This window comes from Micromesistius poutassou (assembly GCF_964030765.1).
Source record: "Micromesistius poutassou genome assembly, chromosome: 15".
NCBI classification, from domain to species: domain Eukaryota; kingdom Metazoa; phylum Chordata; class Actinopteri; order Gadiformes; family Gadidae; genus Micromesistius; species Micromesistius poutassou.
In genome coordinates this window covers 9,175,916-9,203,124 of record NC_140285.1, presented here as the reverse complement: position 1 = coordinate 9,203,124, position 27,209 = coordinate 9,175,916, and the positions used below count along the sequence as shown (strand labels likewise).

Below are 27,209 nucleotides of genomic sequence, written 5' to 3'. Positions count from 1 at the left end.
ACTTTGAGACAAAGACGTTCAAAACCAAATAGACAAAATGAAGACAAACACAGACACATCTTTAACATGTTTATTCACTATCACATGAAGTGCTCCCATTCCAGGATACAACTCATTGCCTTGCTCTTACACTGTAATATCATCTGGAGTTTAACAAAGTAGAAAGAAGACAGTTTGTGATCTACTAGGTTTGTGCACCACAATTCTGCCTCCAAATAAAATAGAAAAATAAACACCACATGGAAAATAAAGATAAGTGGAAACTCAAGTCATGTGCAAGTGCTTTTCTGAAAGCTGGTGCGCAGGTGACCTGACAGACACAGACGGGGGGGAGGGGTGGGGTCTGGTTCACGTCTGCTAGGGCCCTTGTCCTGGCGCAGCCACTCAGATTATTATACTGTCAGCGACATTTCATTTGCATATCATCTAACAATTCCAATTTGCAATCTCAATTAGAATTAGGAAGGTCCAAATTTCGGTTAGTAAAAAAAACAACAATAATAATGAAAATAAATCTTAATTGCCTTTTACAATTTTTTTGAGATGAGAAACTTGTATAACTTCCATGACTTGTGTTTGTGGAAAAAAGCCGCAATGTAGGTCTAGATAAGATAGGGCTGGAGGAGATAAAAAGGGGGTGCCCTGTTGAAGAGTTACCGAGGCCTAGAGGGAGAGAGAAGCTCGGAGGAGGTTAGAGAGACAGTGGCCGGGCTGTGAGGCACAAAGGGAAGGCAAACACTAAGGCGCGGAATTGTCAAACTGGGTGGGAATATGGTTCTGGTAGAGATTCACTAGAGGGCTGGAAAACAGGTTGGCCTTTCCCCCCCCCCCCCCCCCCACCACCACTAACAACACTTCTGTCTACACAGCCGTGCACTGTCTCCCCAACGTGCGGACAGGTACAGCCTTTGAAAGGTCAGCTCAGCTGAGCTTATGTACAAACGGGCGCCGGGCTACAACCACGAGCCTCGGGGAGAACTGATTGATCCCCATGGGGCCGACAAGACATCAGACTGCCCCTCCCCCAAAACCCGTGGCTGTACCCACCCTCCACCCTGCCTCTCTCCCCCAGTGTGTGTGTGTGTGTGTGTGTGTGTGTGTGTGTGTGTGTGTGTGTGTGTGTGTGTGTGTGTAAGTGTGTGTAAGTGTGTGTAAGTGCATGCGTCTCAGCGGATGGTGTATCTGACGTAGGGAACTTCCACGTCCTCGTCCGTCTCGTCGTTGCAACACAGCTCGAACACCAGGGCCTTCACGTGCTTGCCCAGCTTCTTCTTGGACACCTTGGTCACAATCTCAGTCATCCTGAGGAAAACAAAGTTAGAAAATTACTAAAAAAAGAAAAGAAAAAAAAGGTCCACACTGCCCACGAGTCAATTTAGCAGACGCTTTGCAAACGTGACCACTGAGTTCCGCTTCTCGGTTTTTTAAACTGTGCTCGTGAGTCAGCGTGAGTCAAGACGTCGCCACGTCAAAAACCCCAGGGACACTTACGGTAGTTCCAGTCGCTCTCGGAGTTTGGCAGCAGGCATGAAGAAGGAGTACAGCATGGACACGCCCTGAGACAGCATGGTGATCTCCAGCTTGTGCTCGTTCTGCGCACAAGGAAGAAGCGCAGGGGTTACACAACTCAACACAAGAACAAAACCTGCCAGGGACGTGCTGAGGGTCCGTGGAACGTACCTTGAAATAGTCGATGAACTGCCGGAGGGTCATCTCCTCGCCGTTGGCCTGGATGCCCTTCACCTCGAAGCGATCCCACAACGTCCAGTCGTTGTCGTAATACTGCGTCAGAGCAGGGGTGAGAGAGAGAGGTTAGTGTTCCACTAGTCCATCCTGTGTGATAGGCGACAGACCGAGATACGCCCCGAGAGACTTCTCCTCAGCCCACACTGAAACCATCAGCGTGAGAAGTTCAGTTGAACTCACATACAGCAGGCAGGCACACCGTGCCCGCCTGCTGTATCAGTATTAGCATGGCTTGATTCATCACAGGAGATCCACCCATTTTACCAAACGGCAAAGTTTTTTCCTTTTGATTTTCATCCACACAAAACATACCATCAGGTATTTAAGACTTGCGTTTCCCCATAAAAATACATTTAAGAATCCCAAATTCATTAAAATAGCCCAAATAGCCTCATGTCAATAGAAAGAGTTTGATGGCCATATTTAAAATACCATAAGCAACCTAAGCACAAGAGTGTCAACCCTTACCTTGTGACTGGGGGCAGCGATGGGCTCGGAGAAGGCAAAGAAGGGCAGCGCCAGGTTCATGAAGCCGTTCTTGAACGACTCCAACTTCTTGTGTCCCTGGACGATCTTGATGAGCTCTAGGCACACCAGGCCTACCACGGAGCCCGTGGTGGTGGCGATGGCCGGGATGATCTTACCGGCGATCAGCTTGCTCTGAATAGGAGAGACAAGCGTTTGATTAATTAATACCCCAGGAGAGAGAAGTGGGGGTTTTAATTAAATAAAAAATTTAAAATGGATTATACCAAAAGGTGGCTCCGCCTGCCCCTGATTGATAATCTAGACTGATCAAATAAGCGTAACACCAGCCCTAGCTGCACTAAAATTAAAAATGCCTCATCACTATGAAAACTACTCCGCCATTGATCTGACCCATAGCCTCTAGCTTAAAAGTGCGTGTTCAATTAGCAGCAGCAGCAAGGATCCGTACCTGTGGCAAAGGGTTTGACCTATTGGTGTTACTAATCTATTCAAAAGGCCTTCTGTAGCCAAGATGTAGAGTTGTATTTAAAACAACTGCATCTTAAGACCACACCGTCCTAGCTGGTTTAGGGCCTAACAAAGACCATGTGGCCCGACCTTGTGTCTGTCCGCAGGTGGGATGTCGTAGTTCTCCGCTCTGAGGTTGGACGCGGCCACGATGAAGTCCATGTGGAAGTTAGAGTCGTCATCCTGCAGAAAAACAATTCAATTAGCATGTCTTTAAATGGGCAGGGTGTTGCAGCAGAATAATATAGGTGTGTGTACGATGAGTTAGTGGGTGAACGGCGTTACCTTCTCAAACTCAATGGCGTTCAATTTGAACTTGTTAGTAGACTCCAAGTTGGGCAGCAGCGTCTTAAGCTCCTCCAGTCTTGAGTCATCTGTGCACACAAACACACAGAACAGTTAAGAAGAGTGGGGACGGATTTCTCCCAGTGGACCCCAACACCCCTTTTAACCGGGTCCCCAATATGTCTGTGTTGCCCGATCAGAGAAAGGCCTCACCGACTGAGCCGTGAGCGCTGTGCAGCTCCTGGTCCGACACGTGGATTTTCACACCCGAGCGGGGAGTGAAGACGGGGATGTTGATCTCCTGCAGGATCTTGGCCAGGGCGGCGCGGTCTGTGCTCCCAGGCATGCCGTACGTCTGGGCGTACAGGTTAGCGCCGGCCATGACGTAGTCCATGTGTAGTTCCTGGAAGGGATTAAAAATAAATAAATAAATGCTGTAGAAATGCACGCGACTATGGAAGAAGAGGGACGATGTGTCCTGAAGGTCATGCACCGATGTCAAGGCAGTTGAGGAAACTCACATTTTCAGTGCTGAATTCTAAACCGTGGGGACACCTTTTAGGGCCGGACCAGAAGGGGGCGCCAGAGCTGGTCAGCTGTAAAATCAAAAAGACAGCTCCTATCAATTTTGATGCCGTCTTCAAGTAAACAGGCAATGATGAAACCGTATTTGGACCCTCTTTGAAGTGAAGCAATGAGGGTAGGCGCACCTGCTCTGGGGGGAAGTTGTGCAGCAGCTGGCGGATGTTGTTGCTGTACTGGCACTGCCAGTGGTTGCGGGACCAGGTCACACAGTCCACCCAGCTGTGGGGGCAGTCCGTTACCAGGGTCTTGTAGACCGCCTCCAGCACCTCCAGGGGCTGAGCTCCTGGAAGCTTCAGAGTACGCTCCATGAACTTGGGGTCTCTGTGAGGAGAAGAAGCATAAATACACACATTGAGCTAGTGGCTACATACAGAGTCAAGCCACAGGCCATGTCATGTATTGATCCACACAGAGTGTGAGTAAAATGTCTTGCGAGACAAAAGACACGAGGTCCCAACCAGTTGGCGACTGATTCTTTGATGGCAAGAGTCTTCCGAGCAGCAGATGGTCACAAATCATTTAGTTTTTAGTCTTTAGTTTGGGGATATCCGCTTGCAAAACCAAATGGCTTTCTGCGAAAACCAAATACATGCAACACTTTCAGGTCGCTGATAATGATATTCAATTACATTTTTTCTGAATATCAAGGACATTGCGCTTGACGTTTGGAAACATTGTACAAGTTGTACTCTTGAGTCTTTAAAACAAGACTAATCTGAAATAAATAAAGTTGGCACTGGTGCCAACATCTTTTGAATTTGTTGGCACCCGAACAGATTACCCCTTTTTCTTTCGCAAATGGCACGTTCTTTGCAAGAACATAAATGGATGCAGACTTCCTCTACACAGTATTAAAACGTAATATTGTAGTTTGTTTTTAAGCATTTCCTCTTTTTCTTTGTTTTACGGGGACCAAAAGAATTACCTCACATACATATCGGTCAGGCGTGAGACGATATTAAATGTATTAAATGAGAGCATGTGTTGTGTCTGACAACTGTTCAGCGGGCTTTGGCCTTGCATTTTTGCATAGTTGAGGGATCAGTGGTCACAGGGCAGTCGCATCCTCTTGCATTGAAGCCCTCGCAGGGCGGGTCGACAAGTCTATTGGTCTACACTGAGAATTCCTGCCGAGGCGTCTGCATTATTTCCTTAAATAATGGAAACTGTTGCTAATCGTCACCCTGTCTGTAAAACATCCTCTGTACATCACATTTTCTACTTTATTGTAAAATACAAGCGGCAAATATAAACAGGCACATATCCAAGCACTCAAGGTTCAATCATGTTGCATCTTATCAATTGAGACCTCGCTTTTATATTGCAAAGCAATTTCAAAGTGGATGACAGAACATTCTTCCTCCAAACCAAATGTTTTGGCAAAGTGGAAACCACACCTAGTTTTACTTTGTTGCTCAGCAAGCGTTGCTGGGCAACAAAGTAAAACATTGCACCCAGCTCTGTGTTAAAGCTCTCCACTGCTGGCCACAGTCTAGTCATGATGGGTCAAAGTGAGATTGGCTGGGCTTCGTCAACCACTTCACCTTGTAGTGCCGTGTCCACCCAGTCATAGTTCCCAACACCCATAGTCAGCAGGAAGGGGGGACTCACGTGAGATACTGCATTGCGTTCTCTGAAGGTTGTTTGAATAGTCCCTCAAACTCATCGCGTGCCCACTAAACAGGGAGAGAGGACACAGGTTAGAGAGCAGTGCAAACACAGCTTCAGGGTGTATGCGTGGTACAAATAGCCCAAATAAAGAGAACGTATGAAAGCGCTAAAAGAAGACCCATTTCAAGGATGTGCTCCCCGCACGCTCTTAAAGGGAATACCATGGGCTGACGTCTGCGTCTGGCCTGCTGACCTGTAGTGTGTGTTCGATGGCGTTGGGGAAGTTCTTGAGGGTGCAGATGGGGATGGACTTCTCTGGAGGGTCCTGGCTGGAGCTGTACGATTCTGTGAGGAAGGGGATGACCACCTGCACGTTGCCCTTGGTGCCCAGAGTACCTGACTCCAGCAGGGGCTTGCGGTAGTACACGCAGCGCCGGTCCATATACATACCTGCAGACACATTTGCACAGAGAAAAGAAAAAAAAAAAAAGAGGCAACCTAATTACAGTGAGCCAAAAGGGGAATTTATACTTCCACATCAAGTCCTTGAATAGGAGTCTGAATCAGCCCAGGGCCTTGATGACGCACCTGCCCAGTCAGGAGGCCTACATGCAGGTAACCCTTGAAAACAGAATGCATAGCATTGAGGAGCGCTCCCTTACGTGCGTCCACATTGTCCAGTGCATTGGCCACGCCGTGGAGGCTCTCGAAGAAGTCGTCGTCGTAGACCCGCTCCGTGTCAGGGCCCACGCGATTCTGGTGGCCCCTGATGTTGAAGGAGGGGTTCATGAGCTTCACCGCCGCCGCCGCAGTCTCACTCTTCATTTTCTGCACAGCCCAAAGAACGACATTTGAAGAGATTATCTACACCTTTTTCCATAATAAAATATTCTGCGTACACTTAAAATAAAGCCAAGTTAACTGAAAACACCATTGCAGGACATTTATGTAATGACCTTTCTTAGAATTAATGCGGAATCAGGCTGCCAATGCAACCTGAATCAAAAAGCTTGACAAAACGAAAAGAAAATCAAGACAGTGCTTTGAGGTTTGTGCTGCAGGCCTACATCCTGCAGGTGGCTTTTACAACTGCTTTCTGGCTCATTTCCTCTTTGACAGCTCTGCACCTGCTCGTCAGACAGTCCATCAATCAGGAGAGTTTCTCCTGCTTGACTACAACAGCCCTTTGTTTTACTATATTATGTGGCTCCTGAGCCACATAATGTAGTAAAACTTGCTTTGGATGCACTTGAATAATACAAATAGGAAAGCGGAGGTTCAATGTAATTCAACCCAGAGAATACTATCCCAGCAATGCAGCACAGGCTCTAGCATTGTGCTCAAAATGAACAGTATCGTGGAGTCTGCTTTTCGTCAGAGTCAAGACAACAGGTTTGCTGCTACTGACCGTGACATCACAAGGCCTGAAGAGGAACTGTCTGTTGAGGTTGGACTTCTCAATGGTGTCCATGTCGGTCACGATGACCTCGCCTCCTTTACTGGCCAACCCCATCATGGCAAAGTTCTTCATCAGCTCGCAGCCAATGGCACCTGCTCCCACCTAACCGTCACATTTTGGGTCGAACATTGACATTATAACAACAGTTTTGTTAAGTCAATAGCAAGTCAGACAGAAGAGAAAACTAAGTGACAATGACTTCTAAATAGATTGCTTACAGTTTCATCCGTTCCATTATTTGGTAGCATTGTGTCTTAAAATAATAAATTAAAACACCAAGTGTTTCTTGGCTGCTTGCCAGACAAAACAGGTACATTTGACTTCATTCTGAGGTTCTTAAATTGTCCTTTCCATTCTTTAAAACACCAGATTATTCAGCTGGGGATTTCTATTTCTATCCGATCCTTCCAGAACACTGTATAGCACACCCAGAAACAAGACCCAAGCAAACTTCTCTCATAACTTCACGACGGGCTGACTCACCAGGAAATAGCGCTGCTTGGCAAGCATGTCCTGCAGCTTGGTGCCAAACACTGCAATCTGCCCGTCGTAACGACTGTTCCTCTGGGGGAGGGGGGAGATAAGGAGAGGTGAGGTGCAGTTTCGGTCACTGATTTATTGGTGAGATTATTGGAGTGCGCGTTTACATGGGCACTTACAGGTGCGCACTCTTCCTCTGAGAGCAACACTCCTTCCTCTTCCGCCAGGCACTCCAGTGCGTCAAAGTACAGCCACTGCATAATGGGCATGAACTTTCCGGTGCACGCCTGAACAATAAAACCAACATAACCACATAACTTAGGAAAAGTTACAGGGATAATGCAACCACAAGAAGTGTCCTGACATGCAGACAGCACTGCTCTTATACAACCTGACTGATTGGGGAGGACTTAAGTATTGACCTAAAATTTAAGGGCAAAATGCCTTTTACATGCCCCAATCGCCTGGATTGGGTGTACTGTCCTTAATCTGTTTCAAGAATTACCTTCATGACTTCCTGTGCAGCCAGCCCACCAATAAATGCATTGATTGGTGCAAGGTCGCCAGCAGCGACGAAAGCCAGTTTCTTGATAAGCGGTTCATCAAGCTGCTCCACCTTTGCTGAACCGGTCAGAGAAGAGTTCACCTCCTTAGCCAAAGCTACAATCTCATCAGCATCAGCCTGGAAAACCAAACAAGAAGGTCAGCATGTTACTAAAGTACGAAATACACTGCAGTGGCCAACTTTGATTGCAGTCATGGAGAGTCAGAAGCTGCAGAGTGGAGGCTCACCCGGCACCAAGGCTTGGGCAGGCTGCTGTGTTTCTTCTGGTAAGCATGGATAGCCTGGTAGCCTACATGGAGCTGTCCTGGACGATCAAACTTGGCAAAGTCTGTTATCATCAACTCTGGCTCAGCCAAGGAGGAGGGGAAGGATTTCTGCAAAGAAACAAGGATTTCAGTTTTTTCAAAGTGTCATCATCATGTCACTGGGCCATCTTGGCTTGAAATAGAGAGTGAGTCACTTACAAAGGAAATCTTCTTGGGCATCTTGACCTGGGACACAATTCCTCCTCTCATGTAGTCAGAGAAGCCAGTAGTGTCGCAGATGCTGAACGTGTATGGGCCTGTCGAACACAACAGACAGTCATTTGAATAAAGAATAAATCCAATAATACATCAGCACACACAGGAACTAAGTGAACAAACAAATCACGTACCAAGAACCTTGATTTCAACAGGCGTGCAACCGTTGAGCTCCGTCATACCCTGGACCTCGGTGAAGGTGACGAAGTCCCCGCTCTCGAAGCCGTGGCGGGCTTCGTCGAGGCAGGTGACCACGGCGGCGGCGTCCTGCAAAAGAATATGAATACACACAGTCATCTCACTTGGCTCCTTCAGAAGCTCATGAGAGCACTGCGGACCAGCAGGGCGAGCGGAGGGACCCACCTTGGTTATCATGGAGATCATGGCGCTCAGAGGCTGCTCTCCGTTGGTGTCGAACACCACCATGTCGTCCCCAAAATCACAGAACAACTGACTGCAAGACAAAGCACACACACACACACACACACACACACACACACACACACACACACACACACACACACAGCTTTACAGACAGAGGTGGAAGAGGTAGGCGGCTGCTTTGACAGAGGATGACGGCTGACCCCGGGGGAAGGCGCAGAAGGCTTACCCAAACAGGCCACGTGTGTCTGCGATGACCAACTTGATGCCTTTGCTGTGACAGTACTCTCCCACCTGAAGCTGCTCCTCGAGTGAGGAGTTGGTCAACACCACCACCTAAGACGAAAGTGACATTGCATTCAAAGAAGGGCCTTTGATGGTGGGACGAATGGAAAATGCAGTGTTGCCGTTATACCAAAAGTGAATACCTCGAATTGAGTCAGGTAGTCATTGGTGAGGGTTCCTGTGTAGGCGACCACAGGGACATAGCTGTTGAGCTCTGCCAGACGGGGCTGGCTCACCTCGGCCCTGTTCTTACCCAGATCCTCTTCCCGCAGGTAGAACTACAGCAGAGCAAAAACAAAAGACATACCAGAAATACAAAACGTGAGTGACATTATACAAATATTACATTGCCATCACAACCAGTCTACTACACTGCACACAACAATTTTAATTAGGCTAAAAGGCAGCAGCCTGAACTCAACTTCCAAGTTCAAAAGGGGTCAAGATAGAGCTTGGCGTTCTCCCTCAAGATCTTGGTTCTATCATCATCATTATGTGGCCCTGGGACGAGCCACACACTGCTGAATGTAGGTCAGTGCCGGCCAGTAAGGGCAACTTCTATCACTTCAACTTATTTAAATCCAGGCCTATTAAATGATTTGCAAGTCAAAAATGGATGCACACCTGTGAGGAGAGGTCTCTCCATTCAGCCAAACCCTGATCGTGCACGGCGACACTTTTGACTCCTCCCAGAATAACATTCTTGGCAATCTCCACTCCAAGGCCTCTCATGCCAGAGATGAGCACCTTGGCGTTCTGCATGCGCTTCATGGCCTCATGGCCCAGAACATAGCTAAATGGGAACACAATGTGTGAGACATGACCAAAGTATTTCAATCAATTCAGTCTTTCCACCAGGAAGACATAACTTGTGTTGGGTGTGGTTTTCAGTGACAGACTTACAGTTGTCTGGAGTACAGCCCTTCATCGATCTCAGCATCATTGCCATTCTTAGCCATACCCTGCAGATGGACAACAGAGGAGGCTTTTTAGTTAATAAGTGTACCAGTTTAAGAGAGTCTCTGTTTAAGTGTTGACCGTGCTTGCGGGTGTCACACTTACGTTGGCAGGTGTGTGGGGCAGTTCCGTTTTAGAGTTTGAGGAGGAGCAGTTGGATTCCGTCTTCGTCTCCGTTCCTGACAAGCGACGCTTCTTGGACAGCGGCGAGCTGGACATCTGCGGTGCACAACCCAGAATTAGCGTCCGTTCCAAATTAATTGCAATTAATCTCCACTGACGCACCTCAGCACTGGACAGTTCCTATGTTGACGTATTGTATCAATAGCTTTTACCCAAACAAAGTAGATGGGTAACATCAGATAAATGTATTTAGGTGGTAACAATGGTGACCAAAATATTATCCATTAGCTAGTTTTACAATGAGATAGTTGAACACTTCAAATTTTGTGATTTCAGACAAAATGTTGAAATAATTGTTTCCAATTCCAAGTAATAAAATGCATTAAGAAGCTGAAGGGCTAAATTCTACTTCATCCTTTTCATGTTGGTGAAGGGATTTCCAGGAGAGCAGCTGGGCTGGCTCTAAGCCAAGCACAAATCTAGTAGAAAACGAACTGAGCCCTGGGAAGAGACATGAATAGCAGCATTATCAGTCCTTTCATTATCGGACAGAGTTGCTTGTCTGTGTACCGGTATTGTTTATGACATACAAGGACCGCCTACCCAGTTTCCACAAAACAGCTGAATCATTAAAACTTCACTGCGGTAAAGGCACCAACACTTCAATGCCTGGCAGGTGTAGACGCAATGACCCGTCAAAGCCAACAGAACTATAAGCACAACTATCAAAAAGATATACATTTATTTTACGGCCGGACAATTCGACATGGCGCTCATTCCAGAAAATAGTCAAAATAACTAAATCTGGTATCCTCTGCGGCTTCCTCCGCCCTGAAACTCAGATTGATCCACACTAACCCGTCCGTTGTAACGATAATGAAACTTAAATCGGGAGAAGTCAGGCTTGATAAAAAAGAAAAATAGGTTACATTTAATTCCGTTATTGAAACTAAAGTAAATGTCAGTGATGTAGGCCTCGAAAACGTGGACATTCAATAAATATATCAATTCACTCCACAAACTTGATTTGCTGCTGTTAACCAATTTTGATATATTTTTTAAAAAGTAGCTACTGTCATCTATTATTTCAGAATCTGACCCCTACATGGAAGTAGCGGGTCGTTAACCACGGTAACACAAGTGATTTAGCAATGGATCACTTTTGGACCCGATCGGAGCATTAATAACTTAGAAGCAGAAAGAAACCCAGCAGCCTGACAGCTTCTCCCCCAGCGGGTCCAGGCCTCATCCAGTGCGGAACACAACTTCACTGGCTAGCTAGCGGCTGCACGCTGCGATACAAAACACCGTCGTCATGATCATCACGAAAACACGATTACTGGCCGATATAAACATTCATAATGACGTACGGCTGGTCGGCCCAAAACAAACCGAACTTATGAATTTGAACGAGACATCTTCGCAAACGATTGACTAGCATTGCACCCGCTCCCCATTGATCGGTTTCTTACCAATAATCCTTCCCTGGCCCTTCTCAAACCAAACCACCTCGCTCTGCTTATGACGTCAACAACAGATGAGGAGGATGATGATGGCACAGCTCGGGAAATTAAAAAACGTAGCGGGGCAAAGAGTCTTCGCTATCTTGTCGAGTCACTATGTCGTCTCGCCGAGTCCTGTGTAATCGTGTTGTTGGCTTTGCGACTGCAGAAGGGAACAAAACCAAAATGGCAGATAGAGAGAAGGGGCGGAGCCTAGGGGCGGAGGCTGTGACGCAGAGGCTGAGATGTGCACCAGCAAGGGAAGCTGCTCTACCCGCTCCTTTCTCATTGGCCTGTGAGCCCTTGTGTGTGTATATCCCGCCTCTGGCAGAAAATGTGTGGCACCAAAGCTTCCTGGGCACCGTAGCTCAACAATGAAGTAGAGAAATTATCAAACGGCAATACAAAAAACACCGGTTATCATGGACCACTCTGCATTTTAAATATAGTAATAATCCATGTGTACCAGTGCTGTGTCAGGTTTGAAACCCTAATGCTGAAGACACCGCTGCAAAGCAACTGGCGATGGTTTTATGTAACACGAAAGGTTAAACGCAGCATCTTTGTGTCAGGGAGATTGTCAACCTGACCCCTTTGCAGACTTAAGCCACATGGCGTCTTACAGACTTGGGCCAACTTGCCATTTAATATATATGAAGCTGAATCAGGCCATGCGTGTAGCACCTGCTTAATTGTTATCCCACCATAATGTCGACCAGAGATGTGCAATACGTTCACATCCATGTATACACATTCAAAAAGACCAAGATACCACCATATACACAGATCATCAGATGCCACTGTAACATGCCATGATGATGCTAACTTTATAGACCCAGACATATTAGGTTAGGGGTGAGCATTCCTGCAGCAGGAGGAGTGTTGGGGGAGGGGGTGTCTACCAAATGACAAAGGCCCAAGGAAACGGGCCGCTTGTTCTCTTGTGCACATGTTAGGGGATCCCAGCATCCACCTCCCCATAAATCACAGCATGCTTTCAAATATGCCCGAAACGGGATACTTTTGCCATTATTGGCATACAATAACTGGCCAACAATACAGTAAACAGATCCATCAGTTAACACAAATGAACCACAATGACTGTGGTCACCGTGGACTTGCTTAAGTGCCCCATGGCCAAGTTTAAATATGGTCAGCAACTTAAGTTATTTACTGTCTTAACGCCAACGTTTGGTTTAAGAAGCTGTATTCACCAAGTGCGTTGATGGCCACTGAATGGACTTAGGTTCCTCTAATGTGCACATCCATATTGCAAACCAGTACTAAACACTAGTCCCAGCCGAGCGGAGGGTTTAGTCAAGGAGGTATGATGCAGGACACACATTCCCGGCCGTTTGAAACGCTCGCTGCCATGAAATAACCACCCATTCTCGTTGTCTTCACGATTGCGTAGTTATTAGCCCATGTAGCTTAGCGGACGAGCTACACAACCAACCCAGCATTTTCTCTGCCATCCCGTTAGCAGACGAGCTAACCTTAGCAATGTAGCTGAAGCTACCAGCACCAATACGTTAGCGTACACAAGTGTGCAGAACTTACCACATCCGATCTTACTCGGCCTGATAGGGAGTATCAAAAAATACGCTTTGTATTGAAACAAGAAATCTGACAACAAATGTGACAACTCTACAGATTTCCCCAGAAGTCTGACAGGGTGGCGGGATCTGAGTGACTCTCCGTGAGCTTCTGGACGAGTGCCTGCCCGGCTGTTCCAGCACGAGCGTCTCAGGACCACAATTTCAGTTGATAGCAAAGCAAAGCAGCAACATGTGCACGGCGATGGATCAACCGACGTCTATGTCAGGGGTGCCGCTAAAAATGTAAATGATTCATATTTAACTATAAAGGTTTTACAAGTGTACGTTTTAACAAGGATACATTATATTATTTAAATTTGTATTTCATTTTACCATAACGGCATGGGTATATACTATTGTATCTTAAAATATATTTCAATAAAAACGAACCCCACACGTAGATATTAATAGGCCAGTCCAATACGCATGGACAGATGGGACATGTAGGCATAACTCGTACCCACAACGGCAAAATCGTTTACGCCGTTGTGGTTATCTGCCGATTTGAATTATGGATTAACTTTGAATGCAAAGGCAGAAGGCAAATAATAATTGTCCAAAGTAAACCAACACTTTTTAAACTTTAATTGAAAGACATCACAAATACAGAGACACAGGAAAAGAGGAGCCACATACGTTTGAAGAAGTAAACATGAGTAATCATATGTTACATATCAAAAGAGAAAGAATTTTAGAAAGACAACACATTTTAAAGCTTTGAGGGGGAAACGAGCATTGCACAGTCCAGGTAACATAAGCCAATAGTATCAACGAAACAAAGTAATGCACACCAAATGCTATGAGGAATTGTATAGTAGATGGCCTGAAGAAAAAAACAATAGAATGGCTGTATCCAGTATTGTTTGTGTCTAAATATGTATATATATTTTATTTATATTAATCATACAAAGCATTTAACTTTTTTTTTGCGGCAAGAAATTAAACTTGATATACAAAAGGATGAATGTAAAAAGCTCAAAAAGCACAAAAGCTCAATTGATCAGCTGAAATCCTCCATAATTATGTACAGGTAGTCTATTGATTCAAAGCTCATGGTTACATGGTAGAGCTAGGAAATGGCTACATAAACTTTAAAAAGGATATACGTAAGAGACAGGTGATTTGCGTAATTCAAATAAATACATAGTTTGGCCATGAAAAGTCAAGAGTGATATAGCAGGGAAAAAAATCAAGTTATTTACAGTTTGTAAGGGACAAAGCAAGTTATGATATATCTTATTTTGGGTTTATCACCTTGTTTAGTACAAAAATAGCTGTTGGTAATAATAGAGTTTTCACCTTGAATTACTTTAAATTCCGTATTTGTATACCATGCCGTTTTTTAAATTTCTACATGTGTAGGGATTGCCTTTCTCTTATATGTATATAAAGTAACCTACAGCATAGTTATGCATATTGCAATTGTCTCATAATCTGTTACAGACACAATGCTTTTTGATCATCCACCCTCTGGCGGAGAGAGCAATGCAATGCAGTAAAGAGCTAATGACCGACATAATGTGTATTTTCTATAGAAACAATAATAGCCCACAAACAAACAAACAGTATGCCATGGCTAACCTTTCCTCGAGAGTCAGATAAATGGGTTAACGTAAATGCTATTGTGGATGAGGAAGTGTCAATAGATCCAATGTCCATGATGGCATGTGTATCTCCCAGCCTGTGCTCTCTTCATAGTCCCTTGCCCATAGGCATGGCTCTGGGCGACTGGCTGGAGCGAGCGGCCGCCCTTTGCCCATCTCTCTCCTCCTGCTCCGCACCACCCTGGCCTAAAGCCTGCGTTGGCGGGAACGGTGGAGGGTAGGAAGGAGGAGGGATAGTGAGGTGAGGGAGAGAAGGTAGCGGGGGCCTGGGAGAGGTGGGAAGAGGCGGAGGGGTGGTCGACTGGGCGGCAGCGGCGGCCGAGGTCCGCGCGCGAGAGGTCGCCGGGGAGGCGTGTGCGCTGCGTGCGCGTGGCGGCTCGGCGGGGCAGTCACTGATCTGTTCGAGTAACGACGGCATGTCTCCCTCGATCTTCTCCAGCACGGCCGCCATTTGCTTCTCGATCTGCTCGATCACGCTGTCCATCTGCCAGTCGCTGGTGGAGCTGCTGCTGCTCCCCGTCCCGGCGAGTCCTCGGCCTCCGTGGTCCAGCCCCGTCCCGTACAGTCCCACGCCTCCGCTTGCATACAGGGAGCTGTAGGGGTTCCCGTAGGCCCCCGACATCCCTAGCCCCACCGTGCCCACATCTGGATGGTAAAGGGGTGAGTGGCGGCCCAGACTAGCTGAACTGCCTGTCGTGTAAGAGCCGTGACCCGGTGTCGGGCCAGTGCCTTCCAGGTGATACTCAGCACTATATCTGTCAGTTTTCCTAACATCCCTGTCCCTCCTGACCATGGGACTTGTATCACTCCTTAACCTCTCCCCGGCGACTACATCCCTGCTCACTGCAGCCTCCACCCCTGGCACGACAGAGCCAACAGCGGGTCTCTCTGCCATTGCTTCTGGGAGTTGAGTCTGACACCAACTCCCATCGCTCTCCGCTTTGGCTTCCCCCTGCACCGCAGGAGTCCTCTCAGGTGCACTAGCCCCTGCAGGGGTGCTAGTATTGCCATGGAGTGTAGCAGCGATCTTCCCTTTGATGCTAGTGCCAGGGGAGGCCGTTTTGTGGATCTTTTCTGCATTGGCTGCTGGGTCAGTAGTCAATACTGAGGCCGGCTTGAGATCGGCAGCCTGTTTATTGAGGCCCAAATTGACGGCCATCCTCCTGCTTCCATCATCAGCTGCTTTCTTTGGCCCAACGTTATTCTCTCCCGCCTCTTTAGGTTTCGGAGCAGAGTTCAGCTGACTAGACTGCACAAGACTTTCCTCTGTGTCTGATTGGGAAATGTCCAAAGATGGACCTACGCTAAAGCTTGTTGATTCATCAAGAGTGCTGCCCTCCCCCTGGGCCATACTCGATGTCGAATTTTCAACAGTTACTTCTAAAGAGACACTACTTGTTGTCACGTCGTCTTCACTCTCCCCCTTTCCCTGGTTCTCCCCCTTGCTGCCCTGCGGCTCACCCTCTCCATCAGCTTCCCCCTTTTCCTCCCCTACCTGCCCCTCTGCTGAACTGTCGACCACTGATTCAGTGTTTCTCAGCCGTTGCATGAAGGTGGTGACGCGAATGGCTTTCTGCAGAGGCGGAGAGAAAGAGAGAGAGAGAGAGACCACAACTATCAGAGGAAGAGATGCTAATCATAAACAGTGACTTATTGATAAACAGCTAGTGCAAAAAGCTACTTTCCTGTACTTGGTTGCTTTTAGCAAAGCAACACGGAGAAGCGCTAAAGACAAGCATTTGACAAAAAAACATCTGTCCAGGAACCATGAATAGACAGTGTAGTTTGTGAGGTGTCTTTTATGGAGGGAACTGACAGCTACACAATTCAAGGGGCCTAGGCATACGAGGTTTGGTATAAAACCACCCACAGAACAATTCTTTCTCAGTTGCCTGGACCATATCAGAGGGTAAGGGAAGATCCAGATAGCAGCTCCCATGGAATCAGGAAAGCCATGTCTACACTTACCTGTGTCACCAATCACACGATGGCTTGGCTGCGTAAATTCTTAAGGGCGTCAAGTATGTCTTGACTTGACTAGAACACTGAGGCACAGTATGGGGCAATGAAACGGGAAAACCAATTCAGAGGAATGACAGAGGGCCAGAATTGCTTCAAAAACAGCATCCCAATAGTCCACTGTGGCTTTGTTTTTTCTGGTAGACACTCAAATTGTCCTCATCTTCACTGATCTTAAATGAGTTATCAGGCGTGAATAGCCTTTCTTTACAGTTACCATTGCCATTTTGGTTTCACCAAAGGTTTTCACAGTTTTCGATTGGTTGCGATAGTTGTATAATAATAGATGAGTGCAGACGAGGAGCAGGGAAGGGACAGAGAAGAAGGCCACTCGGAACGTCTGAGTATTATCTTATGAAGATAAGAGGGGCAGAGTGGATGGGACTCTTCTGGGACAGGCTGAAGAAGCAGTGGGTGTGACCAGAGCTAATGAAGAGAGCCTCACCATCTCCAGCATGATCAATACAGCCCTACATCTGTCAAAGGTAGCATTCAATGGATACATTTTTTTAAATCCATTTTTGATCCGTTTTTCTGGTGGTCAGTAAATTATAGTCACTATTGTATAGTTTACAAGACAACTAGGCGTTACTACGCATTGCATTTCTGTATTGAGTCATGCTAGGCTGATTGTGAGTTTCTGCCCACACTCTGGCCTCCCAGCCTCTCACACACTGAGCTACAGTACCTTCAGCTCCTGGGAACCACATGGAGGGAGAGAGCAGAATGTTATTATACTAAGGTTTTGTGTGCTATTAGAGAATCATTAACATACTCGTTAACTCCTCGTTATCCATCGTCGAAAAACTCCAATAACACCATTATTCATGATAGCCTCTTTCTATAACTCCATGTGTCTTTTGTAATATCTGCATAATACAAAAGGTACTTTTGTACTGAATTGCACATTAGGATAAGAGCAGAGAATATAGCTGTGATGAAATATAAACCAATCATCATTATCTTCAATGGGGACATTTCCATCACACTTAGTATCAATATATCTATGCAATTTTGTATTGCCCACCCATTCCTCTTTTCCCTGGCACCTACAGCTGTTATTCCTGCTCTTGGTTGTTATTATCAACCTTTACTGCCGGAGGAAGAGTAATGTTAACGAATTCTCACCCGCCACTTGGCTTTGGCAAAGTTCTTCTCAAACTGAGCACACACTCCGTCTTTTAGGTTTTTCTCCGAAGCCCCGTTCCCTGAAATCCTGACAAACAGGGCACAGAATTATTCAAGTAAAAAATGGGTCACGTTGATTGAGAAGGAAAATGAGTTAGTCGTATGCGTGATTATGCATGAGTGTGTGAGTGCGTGCTCACCACTCGTGCCACAGTGCGTCTTGTGCTGTGATTCTTAACATTTGGTCCACCTCCATCAGTCGACACACAAGTTCTTTAGCTAAAGGCAACGGGCAAGAAATGTTTCTTGAATTCTCTACGGAAGTGTATACAACGCAATATAAATTGCAAAGGATGGTGTAAAAGAGTAAACAGCCCCTTAACTCAAAATAGCCCTTTAGGGCACATAATGAACATCATCTTAATTGTCCTTGACTACTTGGAGTATAAGTTAAGTAGCAGTTACGCAAATGGTTGCAGTTGTATTTTTATTGCTTGATGCATAAAGACCGTACCAGCGGGTGAGATGTCATCCCAGTATGGCGTGTCAAACTCAAACTCGCCAGCAACAATGCGACAGAAAATTATGCGGTTGTGTAGATCTGTGTTTTCCTCTTCTGTCTCGTCATAAAATGGAGGGTTACCTGATAGGCTGAAACAAGAAATTAAGCATGGATCAGATCACATTTGTGATAAATCCAAGGAAGATTTTGGTGTTGTAACCGTGATGTTGACTTACAGTATGTACATAATAACACCCACAGCCCAACAGTCCACAGGCCGGCCATACCGGTGACGTGCCACCACCTCAGGAGCTAATACAAAGAGGGAGGGAGGGAACGAGACAGACAGAGAGTCATAGGCACACAACACACACACACACACACACACACACACACACAGACACACACGCACACACGCACACACAGGGGGGGGGTTTAGCTAAAAATACATTTTCACACTAATATGCCAAATTCATCATTTAGCCTGCACAAACCAAATCCCGCCATATCTCTCTTCGCCCAAGGCCTGTGCCCTGATTCCTTATTTATGCTTCCGATGTCTTGGCCCAGTGTTATGAATGACTGTCCTGGCCCTTAATGGGGGACGACTGGGGCCAAACCAACTCAGCACAACACGCCAAGCTGGCCTGGCATGAATCTCCCAGCGAGGCAAGCAGCAGACAGGAGGAGGAACTGACGAGAGAGGAGGGTAAGGAGAAGCGACTCTCTATCATCTTACCCACCCAGACAGTTTATCTAGCGACCGTCTGACACATCATCACAGATGAATTTCAAAGGTCCTCCTGTCTGCTAGGGCTCTCAAATAAAAGAACAAAGTGGAAGATGTTCTGTTATGAAATACCAAACAGAAGTCAAAGCACAAGGCCAAGAAATAATGCAGCAATGAGTGCGAGAGATGGCGGGGGGAGATACGCATGACGGTGGAATGTACCGAGATATTCTGGCGTTCCACAGGGCTCTGTGATGGATCCGTTCTCAAATTTAGAGAGGTAGAAGTCTCGCAGAACCACTTTGTTGTGGTTGTTCTCTGTGTAGTACATCAGGTTCTCCAGCTGTAACACAAGGTAAGGCGCATACACACACACACACACACACACACACACACACACACACACACACACACACACACACACACACACACACACACACACACAATCAAATATGCTTCCACCCAATATCCCAATATACAGTGCATAAATAACAGCCCTCCAGTTCCAGTTCAGCTGATTTTGCAAAAACGATTTGAGCAGGGTTTCAATCTTATTTTAATTGCACTAATAGTGCTGGTATAATACTTCCCCTTAGTTGCACTGTAATTGTTTTATTGAACAAAGTTGAGTCTGGGTTATAGGAGGGGAGGTACCATTTTCTACCAGTAGGGGGAGGTTGAAACCTGATAGTTTCTCCTAACAGGGTAAAGACGTGTGTGTGTGTGTGTGTGTGTGTGCGACTATTAAGGCAGTGTCTAAAGTAATTAACTGAGGCAGCTGTGTATTGCTTTTACCTGTCTCCATAGAGAGGCTGTTGACTAATTACCCAAAATTGCTTTCTGAGACAGGAAAAAGGCATCTTAAAAAAGATTTAAAAAAATGTTTTATTTTTACTTTTAACTTAGATAACAATATATTGGAATAACTGCAATTATAAAAGCCAGATATGGACTGAAATAAACACTATATCTAAGCCTATGTAGTATATAAATATATTAAAGTTGATGGATTATAGATGTATCTCTCCTGTAAACAGGGCAGCAGATGGACACACACATATGATCGATAGCCAGACACACACACCTTCAGGTTCCTGTGGACTATGTTGAGAGAGTGCAGGTAGGCCACAGCTTCCAGCACCTGTCTGATTACGTTGGAGGCATCCCTCTCTGTGTAATTCCCTTGATCCAGAATCCAGTCGAATACATCTCCTCCCGTGGCCCTAAACACACACACACACACACACACACACACACACACACACACACACACACACACACACACACACACACACACACACACACACACACACACACACACAATACAAGCACAACAAATATTCTTGTTATTTCATTTTAGGTATTTTAGGCATTCATACCATTGATGCACCCCTGACAAAGCAACTTTGTCGTACAAACTCCAGTAACCGGTGTCCCTGAGCCCAGATCTGACCCTGGCAGGCAATTCAACATGCAATTGAAATGTAGTACTCAGATTTCAGTGATTCACTTTAGGAGATGAAAAAAGATTACAGTGATAATCATGCACTGCCCTGAGCAGGACAGTGATTGCCTGGGCAACCGTGTTGGATATTAAGGACTAATAAACTCTAACATTCACAGTCAATAGTGACTGCCTGCAACGGCTCAACGTCCTCAACTCAACTTTCACATCCAGATCCCCAACCTGAATTTCATGGCAACACACACACACGCACACGCACACACACACAGACAAACACACACACACACACACACACACACAGGCTTCATAGAAGATTTTATGTGAATATATTTTCCATATTTCTTTTATGAACTGCTTATTTAAGGAGTCATTTATTTTCTGTGCTGCACATGCTCTGTTTAGTCCTACGACCTGCCAAGCCAGTGGAAGGACGGTCCGAATCCATTTATAGAAGGGTTTCTAGGTTAGGTGCCAAGGAAGCACAGTTGGTAAGCTTCGTATGTGTCAAAATACTAAATGTGTATAATATAAAAACTGTTGTTTGTTATCATTCTTGATTCAGGTTAAACGTTAGTATTGTATTAATGTATTAATTAACATTTAACCTTTTGCTTCACAACTCGTTTTTTATCATTTGAGGTTGCAACACGTAGCGGGGAGAGAGCAGACATATCGCTGATGGATGGATGTTTAAATGGACATCCCAGAAGGGCCTTGTGTGAATGTCAGCTCTTCTGGATGTATGTTTCTCTTTTTTGTTTTGGATTGTTTCACAGTTTTCCCAGACAGTATTTTGTGTAAACTATAAATAGACTACCTGGGGCTCTAGAGTGGTGGAAAAACAAGGAAATAATAGAAAATTGCTGACTATGCCTAGACTGCCTGATAAACCTTACATAACACACACACACACACACACACACACACACACACACACACACATACAATCACACACACACACACACGCTTCTAGGTCAGCCTTAATATTGATTGATGCTAGCATGCACACAAAGACACAGACACACAGACACACACACCAACAGAGGTGGGTTTATTCCAGTCTAGTTTTCACTCAATGTTATGTAATTCAAATGATATTTAAATTACAATTTCAAAAGGTGAAAAAAGTACTTGTGTGGTTACAAGTGGGTATGATTCAGTAGCGCCCGTGCGTTGATCCTGTGGTCCCTGTGGAGGTCTCTTATGGCATATTAGTGCTTTAGGGCCACTCAATGATGGGAGTGTTACCACAAGCAAATATCTCATCAAAACTAGCATCATCCTCTGTTGCTAAGGGGGGTACCAAAGCACACAGTAATAAGAGGTCGTAGCCAAGTTCCCGTCTTGGGACCTGATGGATGTGCATCTTACAATTCGTCTTTCTCCTTTTTGTCTTTCCGACTTGTGCAAATGTTTGTATATCTTTGTTGTTTTTACAACTCAATCATGCTTTTACATTGCATGGCAACATGCAATTATATCTGTCATAATTACTTTCATCTTAGAGCAACATTCTCTGAACTCTAGTTAAGAAATTATAATAACTGCATACATACTTTATATGCATACTCTACACGGTAGTAAACAACATGAAGCTATTTTGCACTTGGACAGACACATGGACATACACACACACACAAAGGAAAAGGTCTGTAAAATAAGCACTTACAGCTCCTGGATGATAAAGTATTCTTTCCGAGTCTCGAATGTGTCTATCAGCTGGAGAATGTTTGGGTGGTTGACCCTGGAAAAACAGAAAAGACCAAATCTTTCAAACACTAAGAGTGTTTCATCTATTGATGTAAAAGGTTAGGACATGCACACAAAAAGATGTTCCATTGGGGTTGAGATCACTTCTGGACGGACTTAATAAGCAGACACCTGGGTTGAATCTGAGAGCAGTTCTAAACAGCTTCTGCAGCGAAATAGGAGGCGATATCTCTAGACAAAAGAAACGTCCCCTTATCTTCTCATATCCATTTATGTCTCTCCTTTGCTGAATGCATTCGGTCCTGCATCCTACTGTAGTCATTCCATCTGTCAACCTTCCGACTGAGCACGTACATTTTCAGGATCATAATCTCGTTCTTGGCAGCCTTGCGGACTTTCCTGCCATCTTTCTTCAGGAATTTCTTACAGACAAACACCTTCTCTGTCTGTCTGTCCTTTGCCAGGCACAGCTCACAAAACTCTTTCCTGCACAGGAAAAAAAAGATAGATATATATATAGACTGATATATATATATATCCTATAGATGTAAAATGACATGTAAAATAATATGTTTCACTGTAATACTATCTAACATCCAGCACTCTTATTGGTGTTGCAACAGCATGGGTTTGGCCTAATTTCCCTTTCATCCTCCCCCTGTCACACGTTTGTTTTCTGACTATGCTAAACGGTAAAGTGGGAAGACGATAACGGCATAACAAAGTTGATCTATATTGTAAGTGCTTATTAAAGTTCTCCAAAACACGTGGCTGTTTTCTCAACACACTATTCTCTTTGAATGAATCAGCCTTTTTTTGCATAAAAGCAATGTACTGTGTGCGTACGTGTGTGTGTGTGTGTGTGTGTGTGTTTGTGTGTGTTTGTGTGGCGTGCGTGTGTGTGCGTGTGTGTGTCTGTGTGGCTTGCATGCATGCGTTTGTTTACGTGTGAGGTGAAGTCCTAGATAAGGTGCATGGGAACGGGCTAGACAGAGAAGCACCACAGAGAATACCACCACTCTTTGAAAATGTGTCCAAGAGTGAATTAATTATACTCCACTGCCTTTGCCTTTGCTCTGATGACCAAAGTATGTGCACACAATTGATTTGCTCATCTTTGAAATATGCTTCTCTTGAGTCTACTGACCCGCTGAACAATTGATATTATGTCCTTCACCGGATCTTTTATAATTTCAAGTCAGCATCAATGATGAAATCACGTCCCATTTCCCAAGAGAAAGCAGTCAAGGAAACAATGCTTACGCTTTGAGGACCTGTCCGATCTCGTATTTGTCAATGACGTCAGACATGTTGCTGTAGGTCCGCCCATCCCGCAGGGCAAGGCATCCAAATGGCATGGCGGCATCCACCTAACAGGTGAACAAGAAGCCTTGAGAATAACCCACTATCAAGGTATGCAGGTATAACACATCTTATAACAACACTGTAATGAATATGCATAGAGCTAGTGAAAAAAACGCCTAGAAAAGGACACTTTGTGGAACGAGTCAAAATCAAAGTCGAATTGAATATTGGACTGGATCCCCAAAAAACAGAAACATTCAGATGGTCGGGATTTCAGAAAATGTCATCAGGGTCACAAATCGGAAGCATTCTGAGACTGCAGTGGCTAATGTCTTTGAAGCATAGACAATAGTCAGAGACAATGCACACAATGCATCCTCGCTACGCGTTCCCCCGGGGTCCTGCCGCTGTCTGCGTGCCACTCCCCAAAGAAAAGTGCAGCTTCTCACCTAGCTGTTACCCCTTACTCCACTACAGTCAAACGTCTGTTCAGTCCAAGTTGAACTTTAAAGTGGAAAAATGCCCCCTAAACATGTGGGCGGGGCCCTAAAAGCAGCTGTCTGGCCTCAATGTGCAATCACTTCAGGGCCTTGGAAGACGTTGACAGCATGGGATTTTAATTGCAGCAACTGCTTGTTTATTTCTCTGTCTAGTTATTTATTTATACATTGCTTTTTGTGTTTCATGTGCTTTTCCTGTGTCTACGTGTGTGTGTGTGTGTGTGTGTGCATGCGTGTGTCTCTGTGTGTGTATGTTTTTGTGTGTGTTGAGTGTATGTTTTTGTGTGTGTTTGTGTGTGCGTATGTGTATGGGGTGTGACTAGGTTCTAGCATGTCTATGTTCCTGAACACGTCTGTGGATTTAGATGGATTTGCCTTCTGATCTAGCTCAGCCGTTCTTACCCACCTCTTTAGTTAATGTTAACTGTGGCCCAGCCACCGTGCATCACCAAGAGATGCCTCGCTCTTCTTGGAATTCATATTAAGACACTTATGTAGAACGTAAAAGCTCAATAATGTAGCATATGTCAATAATGTATACCTCAACTGAGATTTGAGGTTTTCTTTTTACCATTAACTTTATTTCACTCATATTGTCTATATAGATATCCTCTCTTTATATCCTTTGTCAGTTTATTCTTCTAAAAAATAAAAGGTAATCTCTTTCTAAATTGTACAACCTGCACTTTCTGCTGCCTCACCCGCATTTCTGGGATGCCCGGTCAAAAGTCATCCTAATGTCTCCTAAGATTATATTTCTATGCGCCATCAAAAATGGAGCGATAAACAAATGGATCAGGGAGCCATGGTGGGGAAACCGCACCGTCTGTAGATAATGACTGTGATATCGACGTGGCATGATCTCGCTCTCCGACACAACAAGCCCCGTCCCAGGGCAGTGCGCTCGCCTCTCATCACGTCCATTAAGCACCACCGGGTGCTGCGGGAAGACAGATTTCCCCAGAAACACCATCGCTCTTACGGTTCCTTCCCCTCACTTGAGTGATTAGATTTTCCACATCATTCACTCGCGTCGCCTTTTACGGATGCGTTACACACAAGTCCCATTTCTATGCCAGATGTACGGCGCATTATTCTAACCCTGACTCCTATAGGGGTGGAGAGTTTAAAGGATTTTTGAGGAAGGAATTAGATTAATGTCGGCAGAGCTAGCCGGAGCAGTCTGTAAAATACGGCACGTCGGACGCCAGATGATGTTGTTTGTGTACGGGATAGAGTGAGTGAGTGAGAGAGAGAGAGAGAGAGAGAGAGAGAGAGAGAGAGAGAGAGAGAGAGAGAGAGAGAGAGAGAGAGAGAGAGAGAGAGAGAGAGAGAGAGAGAGAGCATGTGTGTGTGTGTGTGTGTGTGTGTGCATGTGCGTGTGTGTGTGTAATATAACTGATGTAGATGATGTTGCCAGAAGTGATTCTGAGCTATGCGGGAGGCTGGGTTGTGGAGAACTGTGTAATCCGTATGCTGGCCGTAATCTCTAATCTGTCCACCTAATCCAGACATCTGGGATTCACTATGTGTGTGTGTGTGTGTGTGTGTGTGTGTTTTTCCTATTTCTTTGTGTGTGTGTTCGTGTGAGGGTTTTGCAGGTGTGATTTCTGCATCACATGTGTGGACATAAATAGGAATGTGGGAACGGTCTGCTACTTATTGGAGCATACTTTTTATTTATTTATGGTAAATAAGAGTGCCATATGGTGGTGTGCATGGTAGACCTGCCTAGATAAACTGGAAGGTTACATGAAAAATCCAAATAGAAAATAACGAGAAACAGTAGGTTTATAATATATAAATTCAAAAGGTGTGGACGACTGTACACAATACGATTTCTATACAAACCAGTAACAGTGGCTTTGAGCTGAAAAGGTTCTGTGGCCTTCACACAAACCAACATCCATTTCCTTGACGGAAAACCTTGTTTTATTTATAGTTGTCCTCCTTCTTTAGGACAGAGAGGGAAGAGTGAACTGAATATCATCATCTCCCAGTGCCTCTGAATCTTATAGCTTCACAGGCCGTTCTCTGTAAGTAACACAAATGTAAAGGGTACATTTGACAATGTACCTTCCCTGCAGGCACAGCTGGATAATGCTGAATACATTTACACTTGATACAGCCTGATTTAATGCTAACATCAAAACATGCGAATGAGCTATATGATGGTTGGTTGAGTTTCATGCCAAGATAGGCAGAGAAAATGTTTTGGTTTATTCATAATTTATTTATCTATTTAAACATAATGAGGCATAGACCTATTCAGTATTCAGGAGAAAAAAATCTCAGGAAAATAAACTAGACATTCTCATTGTTTACCGTTAGCAGAACAGTCTGGCCTATTTACTTGAATGGAGTGTGTTTTATTTGAAAGACTTAAATGATGAAGTGGAAGAACTGGAAGAATAACAGAGGAGGACAGAGATTAACTGAACCCTGCACATCATACTGAAAAGAGATACATATACTGTATATATACATAAAGCAATGGCTGTGACAATGGGGAAAGTTTGAAGCTCAGAAATTGCAGAGGCAGATTTCTTCTCAATCTCCCAGCATTGGGTGAGTGAGAAGAATGTGTGTGTGTCTGTGTGTGTGTCTGTGTGTGTGTGTGTGTGTGTGTGTGTATTTGTGTGTGAGTGAGTGAAACAGAGAGAGAGAGAGACAGAGAGTGTGCATGTGTATTTGTGTGTGTGGGAGAGATAAACAGTATGCATATGTGTGTGCTTGTGTGTAGGTGTGTGTGTGTGTGTGTGTGTGTGTGTTTGTGTCAGTGACAGCATGCTGTCCATGTCGTAGTAATGGACATTTCAGTGAGACATGTTTTTTTGCAAGGCCCTTTCGACTCTGTGACCCCTTAGTTATTATCCATAGTAACCATTTCACTGTTTACACCGCGCTTATCGCCCTTGACGGGAACTGAGAGTGCCTCGACTGACTCAGACGCAGCAATACTCCCTGCTTCAACACTGGAGTGTGCCCACTGTCCGGGGGCACACCACAGCACTTCAACCTTTGTATGCTTGTCGTGTTGTCTGGCCTCTCTGCGCAGAGACTACTTTTATGCTATACCATTTTTACCCTTGATTACAATAAACTCTTTATGTTTATTCTGGGTTGCGTGGTCACTATAGTTCAAAGCATGT

General features: G+C 45.1%; 2 protein-coding genes and 1 non-coding gene across 4 annotated transcripts; all 3 read right to left on the bottom strand.

Moving 5' to 3' along the window:
- Window positions 1–56: 56 nt before the first annotated feature.
- uba1 (ubiquitin-like modifier activating enzyme 1) lies at window positions 57–13,226 on the bottom strand. 2 transcript variants are annotated; one of them, XM_084479705.1, is made up of 26 exons: window positions 13,057–13,226; window positions 9,977–10,090; window positions 9,818–9,876; window positions 9,539–9,707; window positions 9,058–9,192; window positions 8,859–8,965; window positions 8,612–8,702; window positions 8,383–8,515; window positions 8,192–8,289; window positions 7,955–8,101; window positions 7,668–7,844; window positions 7,342–7,449; window positions 7,166–7,246; window positions 6,632–6,784; window positions 5,886–6,051; window positions 5,477–5,673; window positions 5,224–5,288; window positions 3,738–3,933; window positions 3,549–3,623; window positions 3,241–3,430; window positions 3,028–3,116; window positions 2,833–2,925; window positions 2,215–2,406; window positions 1,681–1,782; window positions 1,492–1,592; window positions 57–1,302 (listed from the first exon to the last, which is right to left on the bottom strand). In XM_084479705.1, the coding sequence occupies exons 2-26, from the start codon at window positions 10,088–10,090 to the stop codon at window positions 1,167–1,169; spliced, it is 3,174 nt and encodes a 1,057-aa protein (XP_084335831.1). In that variant the 5' UTR covers window positions 13,057–13,226; the 3' UTR covers window positions 57–1,166. The 2 variants fall into 2 exon arrangements, with proteins under 2 accessions (XP_084335831.1, XP_084335830.1); XM_084479704.1 differs by lacking the exon at window positions 13,057–13,226 and adding an exon at window positions 11,467–11,663.
- LOC311360309 (small nucleolar RNA U6-53/MBII-28) lies at window positions 1,875–1,995 on the bottom strand. The gene has a single exon (XR_014638403.1). It is a non-coding gene; the product is annotated as a small nucleolar RNA U6-53/MBII-28 (small nucleolar RNA).
- Window positions 13,227–14,786: 1,560 nt separating the features above from the next.
- camkvl (CaM kinase-like vesicle-associated, like) lies at window positions 14,787–23,616 on the bottom strand (the record flags this gene model as incomplete). Its single annotated transcript, XM_084479205.1, has 10 exons — window positions 23,516–23,616; window positions 22,607–22,738; window positions 22,212–22,286; window positions 20,162–20,300; window positions 19,300–19,420; window positions 18,584–18,659; window positions 18,360–18,496; window positions 18,046–18,124; window positions 17,846–17,933; window positions 14,787–16,271 (listed from the first exon to the last, which is right to left on the bottom strand). Exons 1-10 carry the CDS (start codon window positions 23,608–23,610, stop codon window positions 14,787–14,789), a joined length of 2,427 nt encoding a protein of 808 aa, XP_084335331.1. The 5' UTR covers window positions 23,611–23,616.
- Between the last annotated feature and the right edge of the window lie 3,593 nt (window positions 23,617–27,209).